Genomic DNA, 15684 nt, shown 5'->3' with positions numbered 1-15684 from the left:
TATATTTACTCATAGTCCTATTTAAACCTTATTATTTAAGAAAAATGTTGTATGATAAAATACACAGTCAATTAACTAACATAATTAGTTTTTCAGGGATATAACTATAGTATTAAAATGAAAATTTATTGAGAAATTTTTGTAACATTCATGTAGACAATATGTTAATTTATAAAAAAAAATCAAAAACTTGTGATTCATTGTGTCTTAAATCTATAGTTTATTGACTTAGGTAAATTAAGCCACCAAGGTCATTAAGTAAATATTGATGCTTGGTAGTTTACCTTTGGTAAATGTAATAGAAAGTTTGTATAATTGTGTAAGAATACAATGGTTTGGGATTTTGATTTGGCTTGGTTTTTGTTTCATTTTGACCCAGGCTTTACTAAGTAGACTGAGCTGGCCTTCATCCTGTTATACATATCGGTCTTCCTTTCACGTTACTCTTCCTCTTCAGTCTCCTAAGTGTTGGAGATTGACTGGCATGTGCCAACACTCACGGTTTCAGTCATAGAAGTCAGAAAGCAAGGGTCAAGGAAGCAGTTCTGCGAAGTTCTACTATGTAAAAAAACAGTTTTAAGTCAGCCCTGCTTTCAAACTAAAAAAAAATACTTAGTTCTACAAATCACAATGCCTGTCCCCGGGATATATGGATACAAGGTGGGTGTTCCCAAATCATTAACACTTTGCAGTCACTTAAAATTTCAAATCTATTTTCAGTTTTCCAGAACTCTTTGCTTTTAAACAAATCACTTTGAAGTTAGGCACCGGAAACCAGCAAAAAAAATTCACTTATTTTAAAGATGTATTTTGCCTATTTTGCTTGTTTTAACACCAATAATTTTGCAATGCTATCATGGTTATGCTTTTTGAACTTTGCATCTACTTGCTATGAATCAGATATTGGAGAAAGGCCAGTCAATTTCCAACCCCGTTGGAAGATTATCAATTCATCTACAAAAGAATTTACTATAAGGACATCCCCTTGATCCAACGATGCCTCTGAGGTGACAATCTTTTAATGTTGTTCATACCAGATTTGAGAGTCTGTGATCTTAGGGCTACAATTGCTTGAAGAATGTGACCATTTGTCTCTTATGCTAAAGATGGCTTCACCACAGGTTCCTATGTTTTGGATATACATTTCGGCATGTATTTTGATTTTTTTTTCTTCTAGGTAAGGGAGCGACTGAGAGTTTCTTTAGAAAGAATCTCTGCCTTGGAAGAGGAACTAGCTTCAGCTAATCAGGAGGTAACACACCAAACTTCCCTCTTCGGAGGTGCACTATTGCTAACATGCTGCTCCTTGTGTTACACGTTTCCTTTCATTAATTCTGTCACGAAATCGACCACACTCTGTCCATGTTGCTGAATGCCACCCATTGAAATGAGTTGCCAGAGGCCTGGTTTCTGGTTTCTGGCTGTTCAGATCTGTCACCAGAAGACCAAAGTAAAACCACCAATGTCTAGGGAGATGGCTATTTAGAAAACCAGTCCTAAAAATAAGTAAAACAACAACCCTAAAACTGGAACTTGTGTCTAGTTCCTCTTAAACTTTGAAAAGCTAGAAATGAAGTAAGTAACTCAGATAGACACATGCATCCAATTCCCCTCCGACTCTCCCTGTTTTCAGGAAGCATTGTGCTCAAGCCTAAAGGCACCACTGGATTAGCATCCCTGTGAAGATTCAAAGACATCATTTAAAGTCACGGCTTAAGATTTAAAGAGCTAGGACCCCAACAGACCCAGACCTGCTTAGCTCTTGTACGTGTATGCCACAGCCCCTGTGAGTTCCTGTGTGCTTCAGCTGTGCTGTTTAGAAGGTCTTGTTGCCTTGGAGTTCTCCCAGAAGCTATTGCCAATTGATAACTTCTTGCAAATGAAAACATTACTTTTCTCTAATGCAATCTCACTGAGTATACAAGCAACTCTTAAAGACCCATGCCCAACAGTAGATGCCCAACACAAGATGAGCTAAATGACATTTTGGGAGAATTTTTTTTTGTCTTATACTGTTCTTGATGGGCATTTTTTTTTCTTTTATTTTTCTTACCCTACAAGCCTTTTGCTTACATACTACTATTTACCATTTTGTGTTTTTATGAGATTCCAATGTGTGTGTCTCTTAGTCTTTACGTATTTCTTGTGTTTTCTCTTGCCCCTTTGCTTTTCTGTATATTTGTTTTGTTCTTTTTGTACATTTTATTTAATTTTATTTTTATTTTTCCATTTTCTTTTTAGATGCCTTTTTGTGTTGTTTGTTTGTTTGTTGAAGAGAAAGTCAAAATGAATGAAAATTTAAGTTTGTGGGGAGGTGGGCAGTATTTGGAAGGAGTTGGGGAGGGACAACCACAGTAGAGTATGTTTTATGAAAAAAATCTACTTTCAATAACAAAAGGATAAAAGAAGATTTAAAATGTTTTTCTTTACAAGTATTCAATTATTATTTTTTGTATTAGTAAAACTGAATAATTAGAATATAGACACACAAATACAAATTTGAATCCTTATTAGAAAATCAAACAAGAGTGTCTACATCTAAATTTATGTTTATTTGCAAGTGCACTTGTTGAAGTTGATCCTCATAATTTTATAACTGGTAGTGAATATAACAAAATAGATAAGCATATCTTCCTGAAGTTTCATTAATTTTAAATGTGATACTCTTAATACTAAGTATTAAGAATTTCTAAAAAATTGATGTGTTCAAACACATTTAACAAAATTCTTTATTTGTTGATGTTTTCCTAGTATTAATAAAATATTTCCACACATTTAAAAAACAGAATAAATTCTATTTACTTCACTTAATATTGCTTCTTTAAAATAACTTAATTTAAACAAACTCATTTGTTTATGCTTTTCTTGGCTCCAGGTTTAATAATTAAAGCCTTGAAAATAATGGACTTTAGCTAGAAAAACGTCAGCATGCAGGAAGTTTTTGCCACACAAGAATAGTGTGAAATACCTTGGTTGTCTTAGCTGTTGCTGTGATAACCTTCCCAGACCAAAGCAGTTTGAAGGAGAAAAGGGTTATTTGAGTTCAGGCGGTGGGCTTCTTGACCTGCGAGGAAGAAACACCCACCACACGAGGATTCTTCTCAGATCACACTTTACTGGAGTGCATTTGGTTGAAGGAGAGCACATGAACGAAGGGGGGCAGGAAACGAGAGAGCAGAAGAGAGAGAGAGAGAGAGAGACGAGAGGGAGGAGAGGCGCTAGAGGGGGACATGAGAGAGGCTAGAGAGAGACCGGGGGCACAATGGCGGCTGCTTATATAGGGAATTGGCACACGGGTCGCCCTGTGATTGGCTGCCACCATCAGCTGACACCAGACTGCATCGAGATAGGCCCAGGGACCCATATTCACTGCGCATTCGGGAAGCAGGGGACACGTGGCTCTCAAAGGCATAGCCAAATATGGGGTTGTTTATAACCAACAAGACAGGATGTGGTGCCATCTTGTAATGGCGATCCTGTCTGGCTCACTACAAGTTCACAATTCCAGGTTAGTGTCCAACCAGCACAAGTGTAAGTATATAGTTGACTTACACCACAGTCAAGAGCAGAAGTCAACGAGTAGATGAATTGGTCAGGTAACATTCTCTGCTCTTACACAGTTCAAGAGTCCGGACCTTCAGAGGGACCATTCTTTGACAACACATTGTAATGGGAGAGAGCTGGCATAATGTTGGGACATCACTTTTATTCCCTGAGTTTCAGATGGCAATAGTAACTGTTCAAGAAATGGGGATTTACTCAATCCCCGAGATTAGAAGAAATGAGAGGTCAGAGAGAGTTCAGATTGTGAGATATATCTTGACATATTCACACCTAAGTGTACTTATCAGTATATACAAACAAATAGTTCCGTCTATATCATTTTATATGACTCATTCAGCCCTATTTTCTCTGTGTCTCTTGTTTGATAGCTCTCATTTTCTTTTATCCTGTCTTCTTTTCCTCACATGAATTAGTCTTGTTGACTTAGAGAGTCTTGATTTCTTAGCATCCTTTAGTCCCTCTGGCTCTTGCCTTTTGTGACTCCTCCAGGAGTCTCTGAATACTTAGGGGAGAGGTTTTTATAGACATTCCATTTAGGGTTGGCTGTTCCAAGGTCTCTTACTCTCTCTAGTTATTGTCTGGCTGTAGGTCTCTGTATTTTCCCATCTGCTGCAGGAGGAATCTTCTCTGACGATGACTGAAATAAACACTAATGTATAAGTATAAACCAGAATATTGTGAGGCATAATTTTATTGTTACTTTTTTTTTTTAAGAGTAGAATTTGGTTTTACCCTAGCTCTCTGGGCAATCCAGTCAATGGTTCATGGTAACTTAGTCAATGTCAGTTATGGGTTCCATATCACCTTAAGTCAAAACAGATATTGGTTGGTTGCTCACACAAGCTGTGTGTCATGGCTGCCCTAACATCTTGCAGTCAGTACACCATGGTAGATCACAGGTTTTGCATCTGGCTTGCACTTTACATTTCTCTTTTGTATGCACAGTACCTTCTTATACCAAAGAGGAAGAACATAGGTGTGAAGGCTTTATATATGCACTATCTGGACTTCTCTGTGTTCAATTAGTTGTAGACCTGTTGTGTTCAGCAATGGGGCCCTGCTACCAGTTTGTGGATAGTCTTAGAAATAGCCTTGACTTTTTGGAGGTTCCTATAGGCCTGTTTGGCCAGCAACTCAATTAGATATAACCACTTCCCAGTACAGGAAACTTTATTTGGTGACAAGAGATGACCAGCTGGGACTCTCTCTCCCTCATTATTTGGCAATGTCCTTCAGATATCATTTTCATATGTATATATTTTAGGAAGCTCTACTCTATTTGGTTTTTATAGTACCTTTCAATTTTCTTTAATAGTAGCAATCACTTCCTGTATTCCCCTCCCCCATCCCTCTCTCCACTATCACTTTGCTCCTGTCCTCCCATTTCCGCCTCTCCCTTCATCCAGAGCTATCTATTCTAATTTCCCTTTAGTCCTGTACTCTACACCTAAGCTCAGTGTTTCTACAGATTGACTGTACTTGGTCATCACTGACTTAACAGTTAATGTCCACACGTAAGTAAATACATATAATATTTGTCTTTCTGGATCTGGGATATCTTAGTCAGGATGATTTTTTTCTAGTCCCAGCCATTTACATGTGAAATACATGATTTTGTTTTTAATAGCAGTGTAATATTCCCTAGTATAAGTGTTCTAATTTCTTTATCTGTTCATCTTTTGAGAGAAATATAGGCTGTTTCCAATTTCTGAATAGAATAAACACAGCAGTGATGAACATAGTTAGATAAATATTTATTGGTAGGAACAGGTATTCTTTTCGGATATATACACAAAAGTGATATAGCTGGATATTGGGATAGATCTCATTCTGTCTTCTTCAGGAACCACCACATTGTTTTCCACAGTGTCTATACAACTTTTCACTCCTACTAGCAATGAAGGAGCAGTGCCCTTACTCTATGTCCTTGCCAGCATTAATTGTCACTTGTTTTATTGATATTAGCCATTTTGACAGGTATAAGATAAAATCTCATAACAGTTTTGATTTCCATTTCCCAAATGGATTAGGATATTGAATATTTTGTGTTTCTCAGCCATCTGAGTTTCCTCTTTTGAGAATTCTGTCTAGATCTGTTTGACAGATCTAATTTATATTTAAAACAATTTAATTCATATTTTAAATTTATAATTTATATCCTATATAATTTATAAATTATACTACTTATTTTCTTGATCTAGATTTTAAATTATTCATATATTTTAAATATTAGCCCTTTATCAGATGTAGTTTCTAAAAACCATTTCCTCTTATGTTAGCTGCAAATTTGTCTGGAAGAAGTGTTCTTTATTGTGCAGAAACTTCTCAGTTTCATGAGGTCTCACTTTTTATTTGTTGATCTTGTGCCTGGATTAATGGTGTTTTGCTCAGAAATTCTTTTCCTGTTCTAATGATTTCAGATTATTCGTCATTTTCTCTTCTACCAAGTCCAGTGCATCCGGTATTAAGTTGTCTTTGAACCATTTGGACTTGAGTTTTGTGTACGGATCTAATTGCATTCTTTTTTATGTTTTTATTTATTGATTTTCATTGAGTTCTACATTATTCTCTGCTCCCTTACCTGCCTCTCCTCTCCCCTTCAACCCTCTCCCAAGGTCCCCATGCTTCAAGTTACTTAAAAGATCTTGTTTGTTTGTTTTTTTTTTTTTTTTTTGTATTTTATCTATGTATGTCTCTTTTATGGTCCTTATTGTAGTCTAGGTTCTCTGGGATTATGAAGTGTTATGCAGACATTGAGAGACCATGGAGCCCAGACTAATTGCATTCTTCTATGTGCAGCCATCTGACTTGACCAGCACCATTTGTTGAGAAGGATGTCCTTTTTCCAGTGTATATTTCTGACTTCTTTATGAATATTGTCAATTTGTGTTTGAATTTGGTTCTTTGAGAAAAATCGATAAGATTAATGAAGGTCTATCCAATTTAACAAAAGGCAGAGAGAATAACCAAATTAACAAAACTAGAAACAAAAAGGAAAACTTAACAACAGACACCAAGAAAATCCAAAGAATCATAAGAATATGCTATAAAAACGTATACTCCACCAAACTGGAAAATCTAAAAGAAATATATATATATTTGTAATCAATTTAAATAGAAGCAGTCATTAAAAGTGCCCCTGCCAAAATTAGCCCAGGACCTGATGGTTTTAGCACAGAATTTTACCAGACCTTCAAAGGAGTATTTATGCCAACATTCATCAAATTATTTCACAATATAAAAACAGAAGGGACATTGTCCAATTCGTTTTATGAAGGCACAGTTACCCTGATATGAAAGCAGCATCAAGACCCAACAAAGAAAGGTAAATATAAACCCATTTTTCTTATGAACAAAGACACAAAAAAAATCAAAAGTTTTTTCCTCCTGAAAATTAATGTCTTGAAACTTAACTCCCAGTGATCTTGCAAGGAGGTGGGGCATAGGATTTAGTGTACTTATAAATGAGATCTCTGAATTACTTTGCCCTTTCAGGAAAAAAAAAACTCAATAAGATACTTGCAAATCAAATCCAGGGACACATTAAAACCATCTACCATGGCCAAGAATACTTCAACCCAGGGATGCAGGGATGGTTCAATATACAGAAACCAATCAATGTTCAAACTGAAAGTCAAAAAACACATGTATCTTTAAATTAGTTGTAGAAAGGGGCTTTGAGAACATGCAATACTCTTCATCATAAAAATGCTGCAGAGACTAGGGATACAATAGATGTACCTAAACATAATAAGAACAATTTACAGCAGTCTTATAGCCAACATCAAATTAAATGGAGAGAAATGCAAATCAATCCTACTAAAATCAGGAATACAAGGTTGCCCACTCTCTATATCAATTCATATTGTTATATTCATATACTATATCTTACTTATGATTATGTATCTCCCAGAATCCTCCCACTAATCTGACAAACCCTCTGAAATCACACTTCCCCATGGAAGCTCACCTCACTAAAGAAGCCCTTTATGATTCCCGGCCAACAACCAGTCATTGATCCCTAGTTTAAATCTCTAAGGCTAGTTCAGCATGTGTTTTAAACATTCAGCATGAGAGCTAGCATTATAACTGCCTGAGCTTAGGTCACTGTTTCCCAGACAAGGAAAAATATACCTTCTGCATTGATCTTTATTTCACTCGAATATATTCACATGAACCCTGTGACGATATATGTTTGTCAATTCTTTATCTTCACCCTGCAGAAAATAGTTGAGCAAACCTGTGCAGAAAGACTAAGATTTAACTTCACAATCCTTTATTGTGATATTTTATCATGATATAATATAATTTATATACAGTGCTAAGTTATGAAAACCATTTCAATGATAGCAAACTCTGTGATTAGGGAAATACAAGCAAGTTTAGAATAACAGATGATCCTGCGTTGGGAATAGTCGGTATGTGAGAGGATGAAGAAGATGGGGGTGACAAGGTTGAGAGAAATCAGGTTCTGTAGAAGTCTTGAAATAATACTAAAAGCATATCTTGTATGTGTCCAATTTTTAATTGCAAAACTCTTTATGGTATGCACTTTGTACACTTTTCTGTTAAAATAGGAGATCAAGTAGAGTAAGACCGGAGAGTTCATATAATGTGATACAGTTACCTAAATATTGTGTCCTATTTATTACTGTAGGAATGTCCTTCCATTCAAACAAAGGACAATTGTATATTTTTCAAAGATTGTATTAAATAGTGGACATGACTAAAACAAGGAATTAGCACTTCAATCGGTTAATTAAAACTATAATCTAGTGTTGGAGATAGATTCCTTACAATGCAGTTATAATGATGAAGCATTTAATGCAGTGAAAATATATTCAGGGAGACAAAGTTCGGGAGATATGTGCTGGGGGTATCAATGGCAATATATGTAGCTGAGATACCCTTTAAAATTGCAAATGTGGTGTCAATTATAATATACTATGAGAAATATAATGAAAATAAAATATGACAAATATGAAAGCTAAAGTATGTTCAGAATGTGGCAATGTTAAAAAAAAGAAAAAGAAACTAATTTTACAAGTAGAAGTGGGGAAGGACAGCGATTGTCACAAAATATTATGAATACATATGCACAAAATGAAAATTTGTTGAATTATAAAACCTCTCTATATAGGGGAATTGTGTTCTTAGTTAACACTGAATGTGTTCTCTAGGTTGTCATCTTTAATACTTGCCTCTAGATTATGTGGATCAAATAAGTGCAATAAAGTCTTTCTTTTTTTTAAAGTCTTTCTTGTATGGTAATTTTTGTTGTAGCTTAAAATCAGAAAGCCGCACAAAACTTACAAGGCAAGTACAAAGGAAAATAGATTACATTCTTAAAAATGTGTTTGTGTTAATGGAAACCCATATCCTTATTAATTATTTGATTGAGCCAGACAAAATGGATCATTCAGAAGTACCTGTAAAACTTGCATTGACAGGTTAATTTGCAGGGAATACAGAAACAGGCATATTGATTTTAAAAAGCTTTCCACATGACTGCATTAAACATAAAAATACTTGGCCTGTTTAGCTGCAAACTGACTGTGTTTTTAATGTACATCTTACCCTCTACATGCCCATTCTAGTCACTTAATTACCAACTTTCAAGTAAATTTTTCTTAAGAAAGTAAACATTCCGTTAGCCTTTTCTGCTGTCTTATTTGACTTACATTTCCCTAAGGAGAAGGAAAAGAACTTGTGAATTAACTTCCATCATCATTCAGAAGCACACTGGATCCAAAGGGAGAGAGGAGTGAGAGGGATCAAATTCATTTTCAAGTGAGAAGCGTTCAGTCTATTGATTAGATAGAGCCATTGCTTTACACCCATCATTTGATAAAATCGATCCCGTGAGCTGGATTAAAACCCAGTACTCTAAGGAATGCCTAGATATGTATTTTCAAAAAGGAAAAAAGGTGGATGATTGCTAGCTCAGGCAGTAACACAACTTAAGGGAGAACCTGGAACGGGTCAGAGAACTCTAAAAAGAATCAAGCAGAGCCAGATGGTGGTAGCACATCCCTTTAAACCCAGCACTCGGAGGCAGAGCCAGATGGTGGTAGCACATCCCTTTAAACCCAGCACTCGGAGGCAGAGGCATGCCAATCTCTGCAAGTTTGACACCAGCCTCAAGAGCAGCTCCAGGGCAGTCAGAGTTGCCTAGAGAAAATCTGTCTCAACCTCACCAACCCCCACCAAAAAAACAAAAACAGAAAAAAAAAAAACAGAAATCAAACAGAGACAGGAGAGGAAGAGAAGAGGGAGTAAGTGCTGTAAGTGATAATGGAGATTGGGTTATACTTTGTCTTTACGTCAACCATTTCATCATAGCAGGGAGGACTGTCTACTACGTGATTATTGTGACATGGTTACTACCAATCACAGTATATGCTTGAAAAGCCCACTTCCGATAGTGATGACCAAAAAGAGAACAGCTGGGAATATGACTTATGAATCAATTAAAAGTTTATATAAATTAATTACAAGTTTTTATGAAGCAATTATCAGTTTATAAAGTGGAGATTTGGAAAATTCATTGTTGTTTAAAATAATTTTTTTTAAAAGAGGAATTAAGACCGAAGTTGAAGTATTGAGAAATATGATTTCAGAGTTGAAAGAAAATATTTCTGATCAATGGCAGAGGGCAGAAAAACAGAACAAAGGAGGGGGCAGTACTAATAGAAAAGTCAGTAGAACAGAACCTTGGCTTTGTTAAAGACACAAGTAAGGAGGTCGTTCCACTGATGGTGAGCAAGGCATTGTTTGAAGAATAAGGAAGATGCAAGGATTTCATAAGAGTCATTCTACCTGAAGAGACCAACTTTGTCTCCTAGGGGAGGCAGGAACAACATGAAGAGAGTATGAATAAAACGATAAGGCAGTGAGTCATCTATGCCATGCAAGGGCATTTCAGTACATGATTGCAGACTCATATGGAGTTCTCATAAATTTTCTGCAGCAAACCAAGTGAAAGCTACGGTACTTTAGTCAAAAACAGCATGGAATTGTCCCATCTTGTTTCCTTATTTATGTCTATGAAGTTATTTAATAATTAAAAGGAAAAAGATACAGATATGAATACAATGTGTTTTCTTTGATGTGAGTCAACTAGAGTAAAGGCAGAAGGGAAATATTTCTCCAAAAATTCATAACTTTAGCCAGGTGGTGGTGGCACACACCTTTAATCTCAGCACTCAGGAGGCAGAGGCAGGCAATCTCTGTGAGTTCGAGGCCAGCCTGGTCTATAAGAGCTAGTTCCAGGACAGGCTCCAAAACTACAGAGAAACTCTGTGTCAAAAAAAAATTATAACTTTAAAATCTTATAAACTTATTATATTCACATGTGTTTGAAATTTAAATTGTTTAAATGAAAGTTAAGTAGCAGAAAATGACCCAGAAAATTTTGGGTAAAGAGGAAAAACTGTAATTTTTGATGAATACTTACTTAGGTTTCCTAAGGCGTTTTTCATTCCAAACTCTCTTATCTGCAAAATTTAAGCAATGTTTAAGTCCATTTTCTCTCTAAATTAAAATTTCCATACCTGTAAGGGAAGTCTCTGAGTCTAGAAAAGCCAGAGAAAAGCTCAATAACTGGGCTTTTCAACAAAACCACTTCCCCTGGCTGACCTTTTTCAAACCTCACTTTGGATCTTTTCATTCTAATTACTTTTGATTCCTGTGCGATAAAACTTGATTGAATTCTGTATGTCTACCATCTCTCAGCAGAAATGATTATTCTCATAAAGGCTTTCAAATTTCCTTCATGTTTTGCTAAACCTTTTCTGGTTGATTAGCTTATTCATCATTAAAAAATCATATTGGTAAATCCCTTACAATCTCTAAGTTAATATTCTAGCAGGAAGTGAAATACTGTTGAATTATCTGCATATATGTAAATGTGACAAGATACACTGTTTATTTAGTGAACACAGTTTCACACTGAAAATTAACTGCTTAAAGACAATGTAAAACTTAGAGGCTAAAGTTATGTTGCCTTGCAAACATATCAGGAATGTGGTTTTCCTGTTGGAATTGCCTCTATTTTGTTTTTAAAAAATGTATAGTTATTAACTTGTCTATTTCATAAAAAAATGAATAGTAATTGAATATATCATTTTTTCTCATTGACCAACGTAAAACTTCAGCTTTTTAAGCCAGCAGTTGAAAGTTCTATAACATTTTACTATGCTTCTAGCTTACTATTTGTGATGATATTATATTATAAAGATCAATGTAAAAACTGTAAAATACCCGTTATTATCATTGATAGATAATCCTTTCCTCTTCTGCTGCTAAGTACACATGTCAGTAAAATAATCTTTTCCAAATAAAATCATATAATGTCTATCTTTTAACACTATGTGTTTAAATTTAACATAGAAAAGAGAATTGAAAACTGACTTTTCCTACGTTTATTCTTTTGATCATTTCCAGTATCTGTGTAATGAAACTAAGAGGAAATTTAAAGTTGTTTAGTGATGTGTAAGACCTATGGAAAAATCCATTTCAAACACTTTTTGGCATTATACCCTGATTAGATTCAAAGATACTCTGTTACGAAATCGTAAAAGTGCCTGTGCTCATAGTAACAGTCATTTTTGTTTTATCTTTGCATGGGATATATTTAATAGTTTTTATTTCCTTTTCTATTTTTAGTAAGATTACATTTAATATTCAATTTGAATATACAAGTCACAAGCTATTGAATTTTACCTACATGTTTATAAAAATATTATTTTTAAAATAAAACAAGCTTAATTCTTCAGTGTAATATAAAGAAAGCATCAGGTTGGATAGTAACAAAGAATACAGTTTTGCTCTGGAGATAATTTTGGAAAATATTAAATATCTTCTAAACATTTTAAATGAAATAATGAAATTTAATAAGAGAAAAGGTACAAAGCAAAGCAAGCATAATGAGATGAAATACTACACTGAGCTCAGAAGATTCAATTTTGTGTTCTAGATCCAGCATGTCCAAACTATGTCACACTTGATAATTTATTAAAATCTTTTGTTCTGTTTTCTCATTCCTTATAAAAAAAATATTAATAAATACAGGTCTACCTAGTATTTTATCATGATTCTGGATAAGATAATATATGATGAATAAATTAATGTATTAAAGTTATATTGCTATGATTGATCTCAATGGCCAATATTAAATATTAATGAAGACAATAGGAATACATTTCCTATCCACCTTTATTTTAGCACAAATATAAAATAACATTGATTAAAAAGTATTCAAGATTATACGATTTTTTATTAGATAAGAAGGGATCTTCTCTAGATAGAAGGATTCCATGGAACTATATATGCTTTATGGATGATCTTGAAATTCAATTATTCATGAATTTGGTAAAAAGTTATTGGGGGAGATTATTGTGTGCTGACACTTGTGCTATGGATTCTACATTTCCCTAAATACATACATTTTTCATCAACACAATTAGCCTACAAGCAAAGCCAAGTAAGCATTATGAGAAGTAGGACAATTAGCTTTCAGAAAAAAAGTAAAATATTCAGAGTAACATTAGTTATCAATAGTGATTGAAAGTTAAAGTGTAACAATAGACATACATACAAAATAGGCATGACTTTATAAATTATAACTTCATTTATCCTAAGTTCTTTAAATCCATCATAACACTTTCCTACTTATTTTCTATGAATTATTTCAAGGTTCAGAACTTCTTTCTAATAAAAGCCATAAAGTTGTATTAGTTATATTAATAATTCAGATATTAAATTATGCAATTTAGCCTGTTTGTAAAAATTGTCAAATATTGTATAAGAAAAAAGAAAGTCTTTAAAACATCCATTAAGGCATCCATATTATGAAACAATTTGGAAAAATTTAATGAGTAAATTATGTACTTTTCACCATTATCATTTCTCTTTCCATAGAAAGAAAAAGTGTATCGACTGCTTTATTTTTAACTAATATTTAATTAGTCATTAAACTGCGAAAGTTCCTGGTAGCCAAAAATATCATAGTTCAGTCAACGTTTTAGATACTATTTCTGCAAGATTCATTTCTGTTTCTGTGGTAAAAGAGACTGACCAAACTTGGCTTGGGGAGCAAAGGTTGATTTTAGCTCACAATTTGAGTTTGCAATCCATCACTGCAGGAACTCAGGATGACAGGAATTTGAAATAGCTACTGTGTGATATCTGGGGTCAAGAATAAAGGAAAACCAAAGCAGAAATGCTTAAAACTATTCAACTTCCTTGGCTCTACACCTACATCATTCAGGACTCAGTCCATGAGATGATACCATCCATGCTCATGGGGGACTTTCCCAACCCAATTAACTCAATTAATAGAATCTCCTGTGATATGCCCACAGTCTAAACTAATCAAGACCACCTGTCCTTGAGATTCTCTTTATATTTGATTCAACATTGTATCAAATTGACAATTATAAGTAATCATCACAGCCCTCGATTTGTGGTAGAAGTATGTTCCAATGAACTCATAACAAATTAATAATATTAAATCGAAAAATGATTATCTATTATGTAGAGAATATTACAAGAGACTATTACAAAGTTTCCATTCTCAGAAGATTTCCAATATGGCATTTATACTAAACATATAATCATTATGATCAAAATGCCAAGTATATTGTTAACTCCTAGTAAGTCAGGAACCATTTGACTTGTTGTTTGTTTGTTTTATTTGTTAAGGTTTGTTTTATTTTGTAAGGTTTTATGGATCATTAGATCAAGCGACCATAAACATTTTCTGTTACTAACCAATGTTTTAGGTACCATGTTCTAGCACAGTCTAGCACAATTATTCCACCTGTGTAATGAAAGCAACTGTGAACTTGCACACTAAAGAGTTGTAGTCCTTTTCCAAAAGTAGCTCATTTGAAATAATTGATTATCATTTTTATGTCAGAAAATATTATCATCATTTTATCTTTTAACTGTTCAAAAATAAAAGGTCATATTTTTAGCTTGTTCACAATGTCAAAATAGAAATATAGTGCCGGGCGGTGGTGGCGCATGCCTTTAATCCCAGCACTTGAGAGGCAGAGGCAGGCGGATCTCTGTGAGTTTGAGGCCAGCCTGGTCTACAAGAGCTAGTCCAGAACAGGCTCCAAAACAAAAAACCCCGTTCCAAAAAAAAAAAAAAAAAAAAAAAACAGAAATCAAACAGAGACAGGAGAGGAAGAGAAGAGGGAGTAAGTGCTGTAAGTGATAATGGAGATTGGGTTATACTTTGTCTTTACGTCAACCATTTCATCATAGCAGGGAGGACTGTCTACTACGTGATTATTGTGACATGGTTACTACCAATCACAGTATATGCTTGAAAAGCCCACTTCCGATAGTGATGACCAAAAAGAGAACAGCTGGGAATATGACTTATGAATCAATTAAAAGTTTATATAAATTAATTACAAGTTTTTATGAAGCAATTATCAGTTTATAAAGTGGAGATTTGGAAAATTCATTGTTGTTTAAAATAATTTTTTTTAAAAGAGGAATTAAGACCGAAGTTGAAGTATTGAGAAATATGATTTCAGAGTTGAAAGAAAATATTTCTGATCAATGGCAGAGGGCAGAAAAACAGAACAAAGGAGGGGGCAGTACTAATAGAAAAGTCAGTAGAACAGAACCTTGGCTTTGTTAAAGACACAAGTAAGGAGGTCGTTCCACTGATGGTGAGCAAGGCATTGTTTGAAGAATAAGGAAGATGCAAGGATTTCATAAGAGTCATTCTACCTGAAGAGACCAACTTTGTCGCTTAGGGGAGGCAGGAACAACATGAAGAAAGTATGAATAAAACGATAAGGCAGTGAGTCATCTATGCCATGCAAGGGCATTTCAGTACATGATTGCAGACTCATATGGAGTTCTCATAAATTTTCTGCAGCAAACCAAGTGAAAGCTACGGTACTTTAGTCAAAAACAGCATGGAATTGTCCCATCTTGTTTCCTTATTTATGTCTATGAAGTTATTTAATAATTAAAAGGAAAAAGATACAGATATGAATACAATGTGTTTTCTTTGATGTGAGTCAACTAGAGTAAAGGCAGAAGGGAAATATTTCTCCAAAAATTCATAACTTTAGCCAGGTGGTGGTGGCACAC

At 34.5% G+C, this 15684-nt stretch overlaps 1 protein-coding gene across 17 annotated transcripts in view; it reads left to right on the top strand.

Annotated features, from left to right (window-relative positions):
* The window catches only part of Ppfia2 (PTPRF interacting protein alpha 2), a 341255-nt gene that overhangs the window by 209191 nt on the left and 116380 nt on the right, over positions 1-15684 (top strand). For 16 of the 17 annotated variants that reach the window (XM_026784468.1, XM_026784460.1, XM_026784459.1 and 13 more), the window contains one exon: positions 1178-1252. The exons of the other annotated variant lie outside the window; for it this stretch is intronic. In XM_026784468.1, coding sequence (XP_026640269.1) covers positions 1178-1252 — 75 coding nt within the window. The remainder of the gene's footprint in view (positions 1-1177; positions 1253-15684) is intronic. 17 annotated transcript variants of the gene reach the window in all.

The sequence above is a fragment of the Microtus ochrogaster genome, chromosome 24 (assembly GCF_000317375.1).
Source record: "Microtus ochrogaster isolate Prairie Vole_2 chromosome 24, MicOch1.0, whole genome shotgun sequence".
Taxonomy (NCBI): Eukaryota; Metazoa; Chordata; class Mammalia; order Rodentia; family Cricetidae; genus Microtus; species Microtus ochrogaster.
The sequence above is the reverse complement of the archived record's forward strand: the minus strand, read 5'-3'. Positions and strand labels throughout refer to the sequence as shown.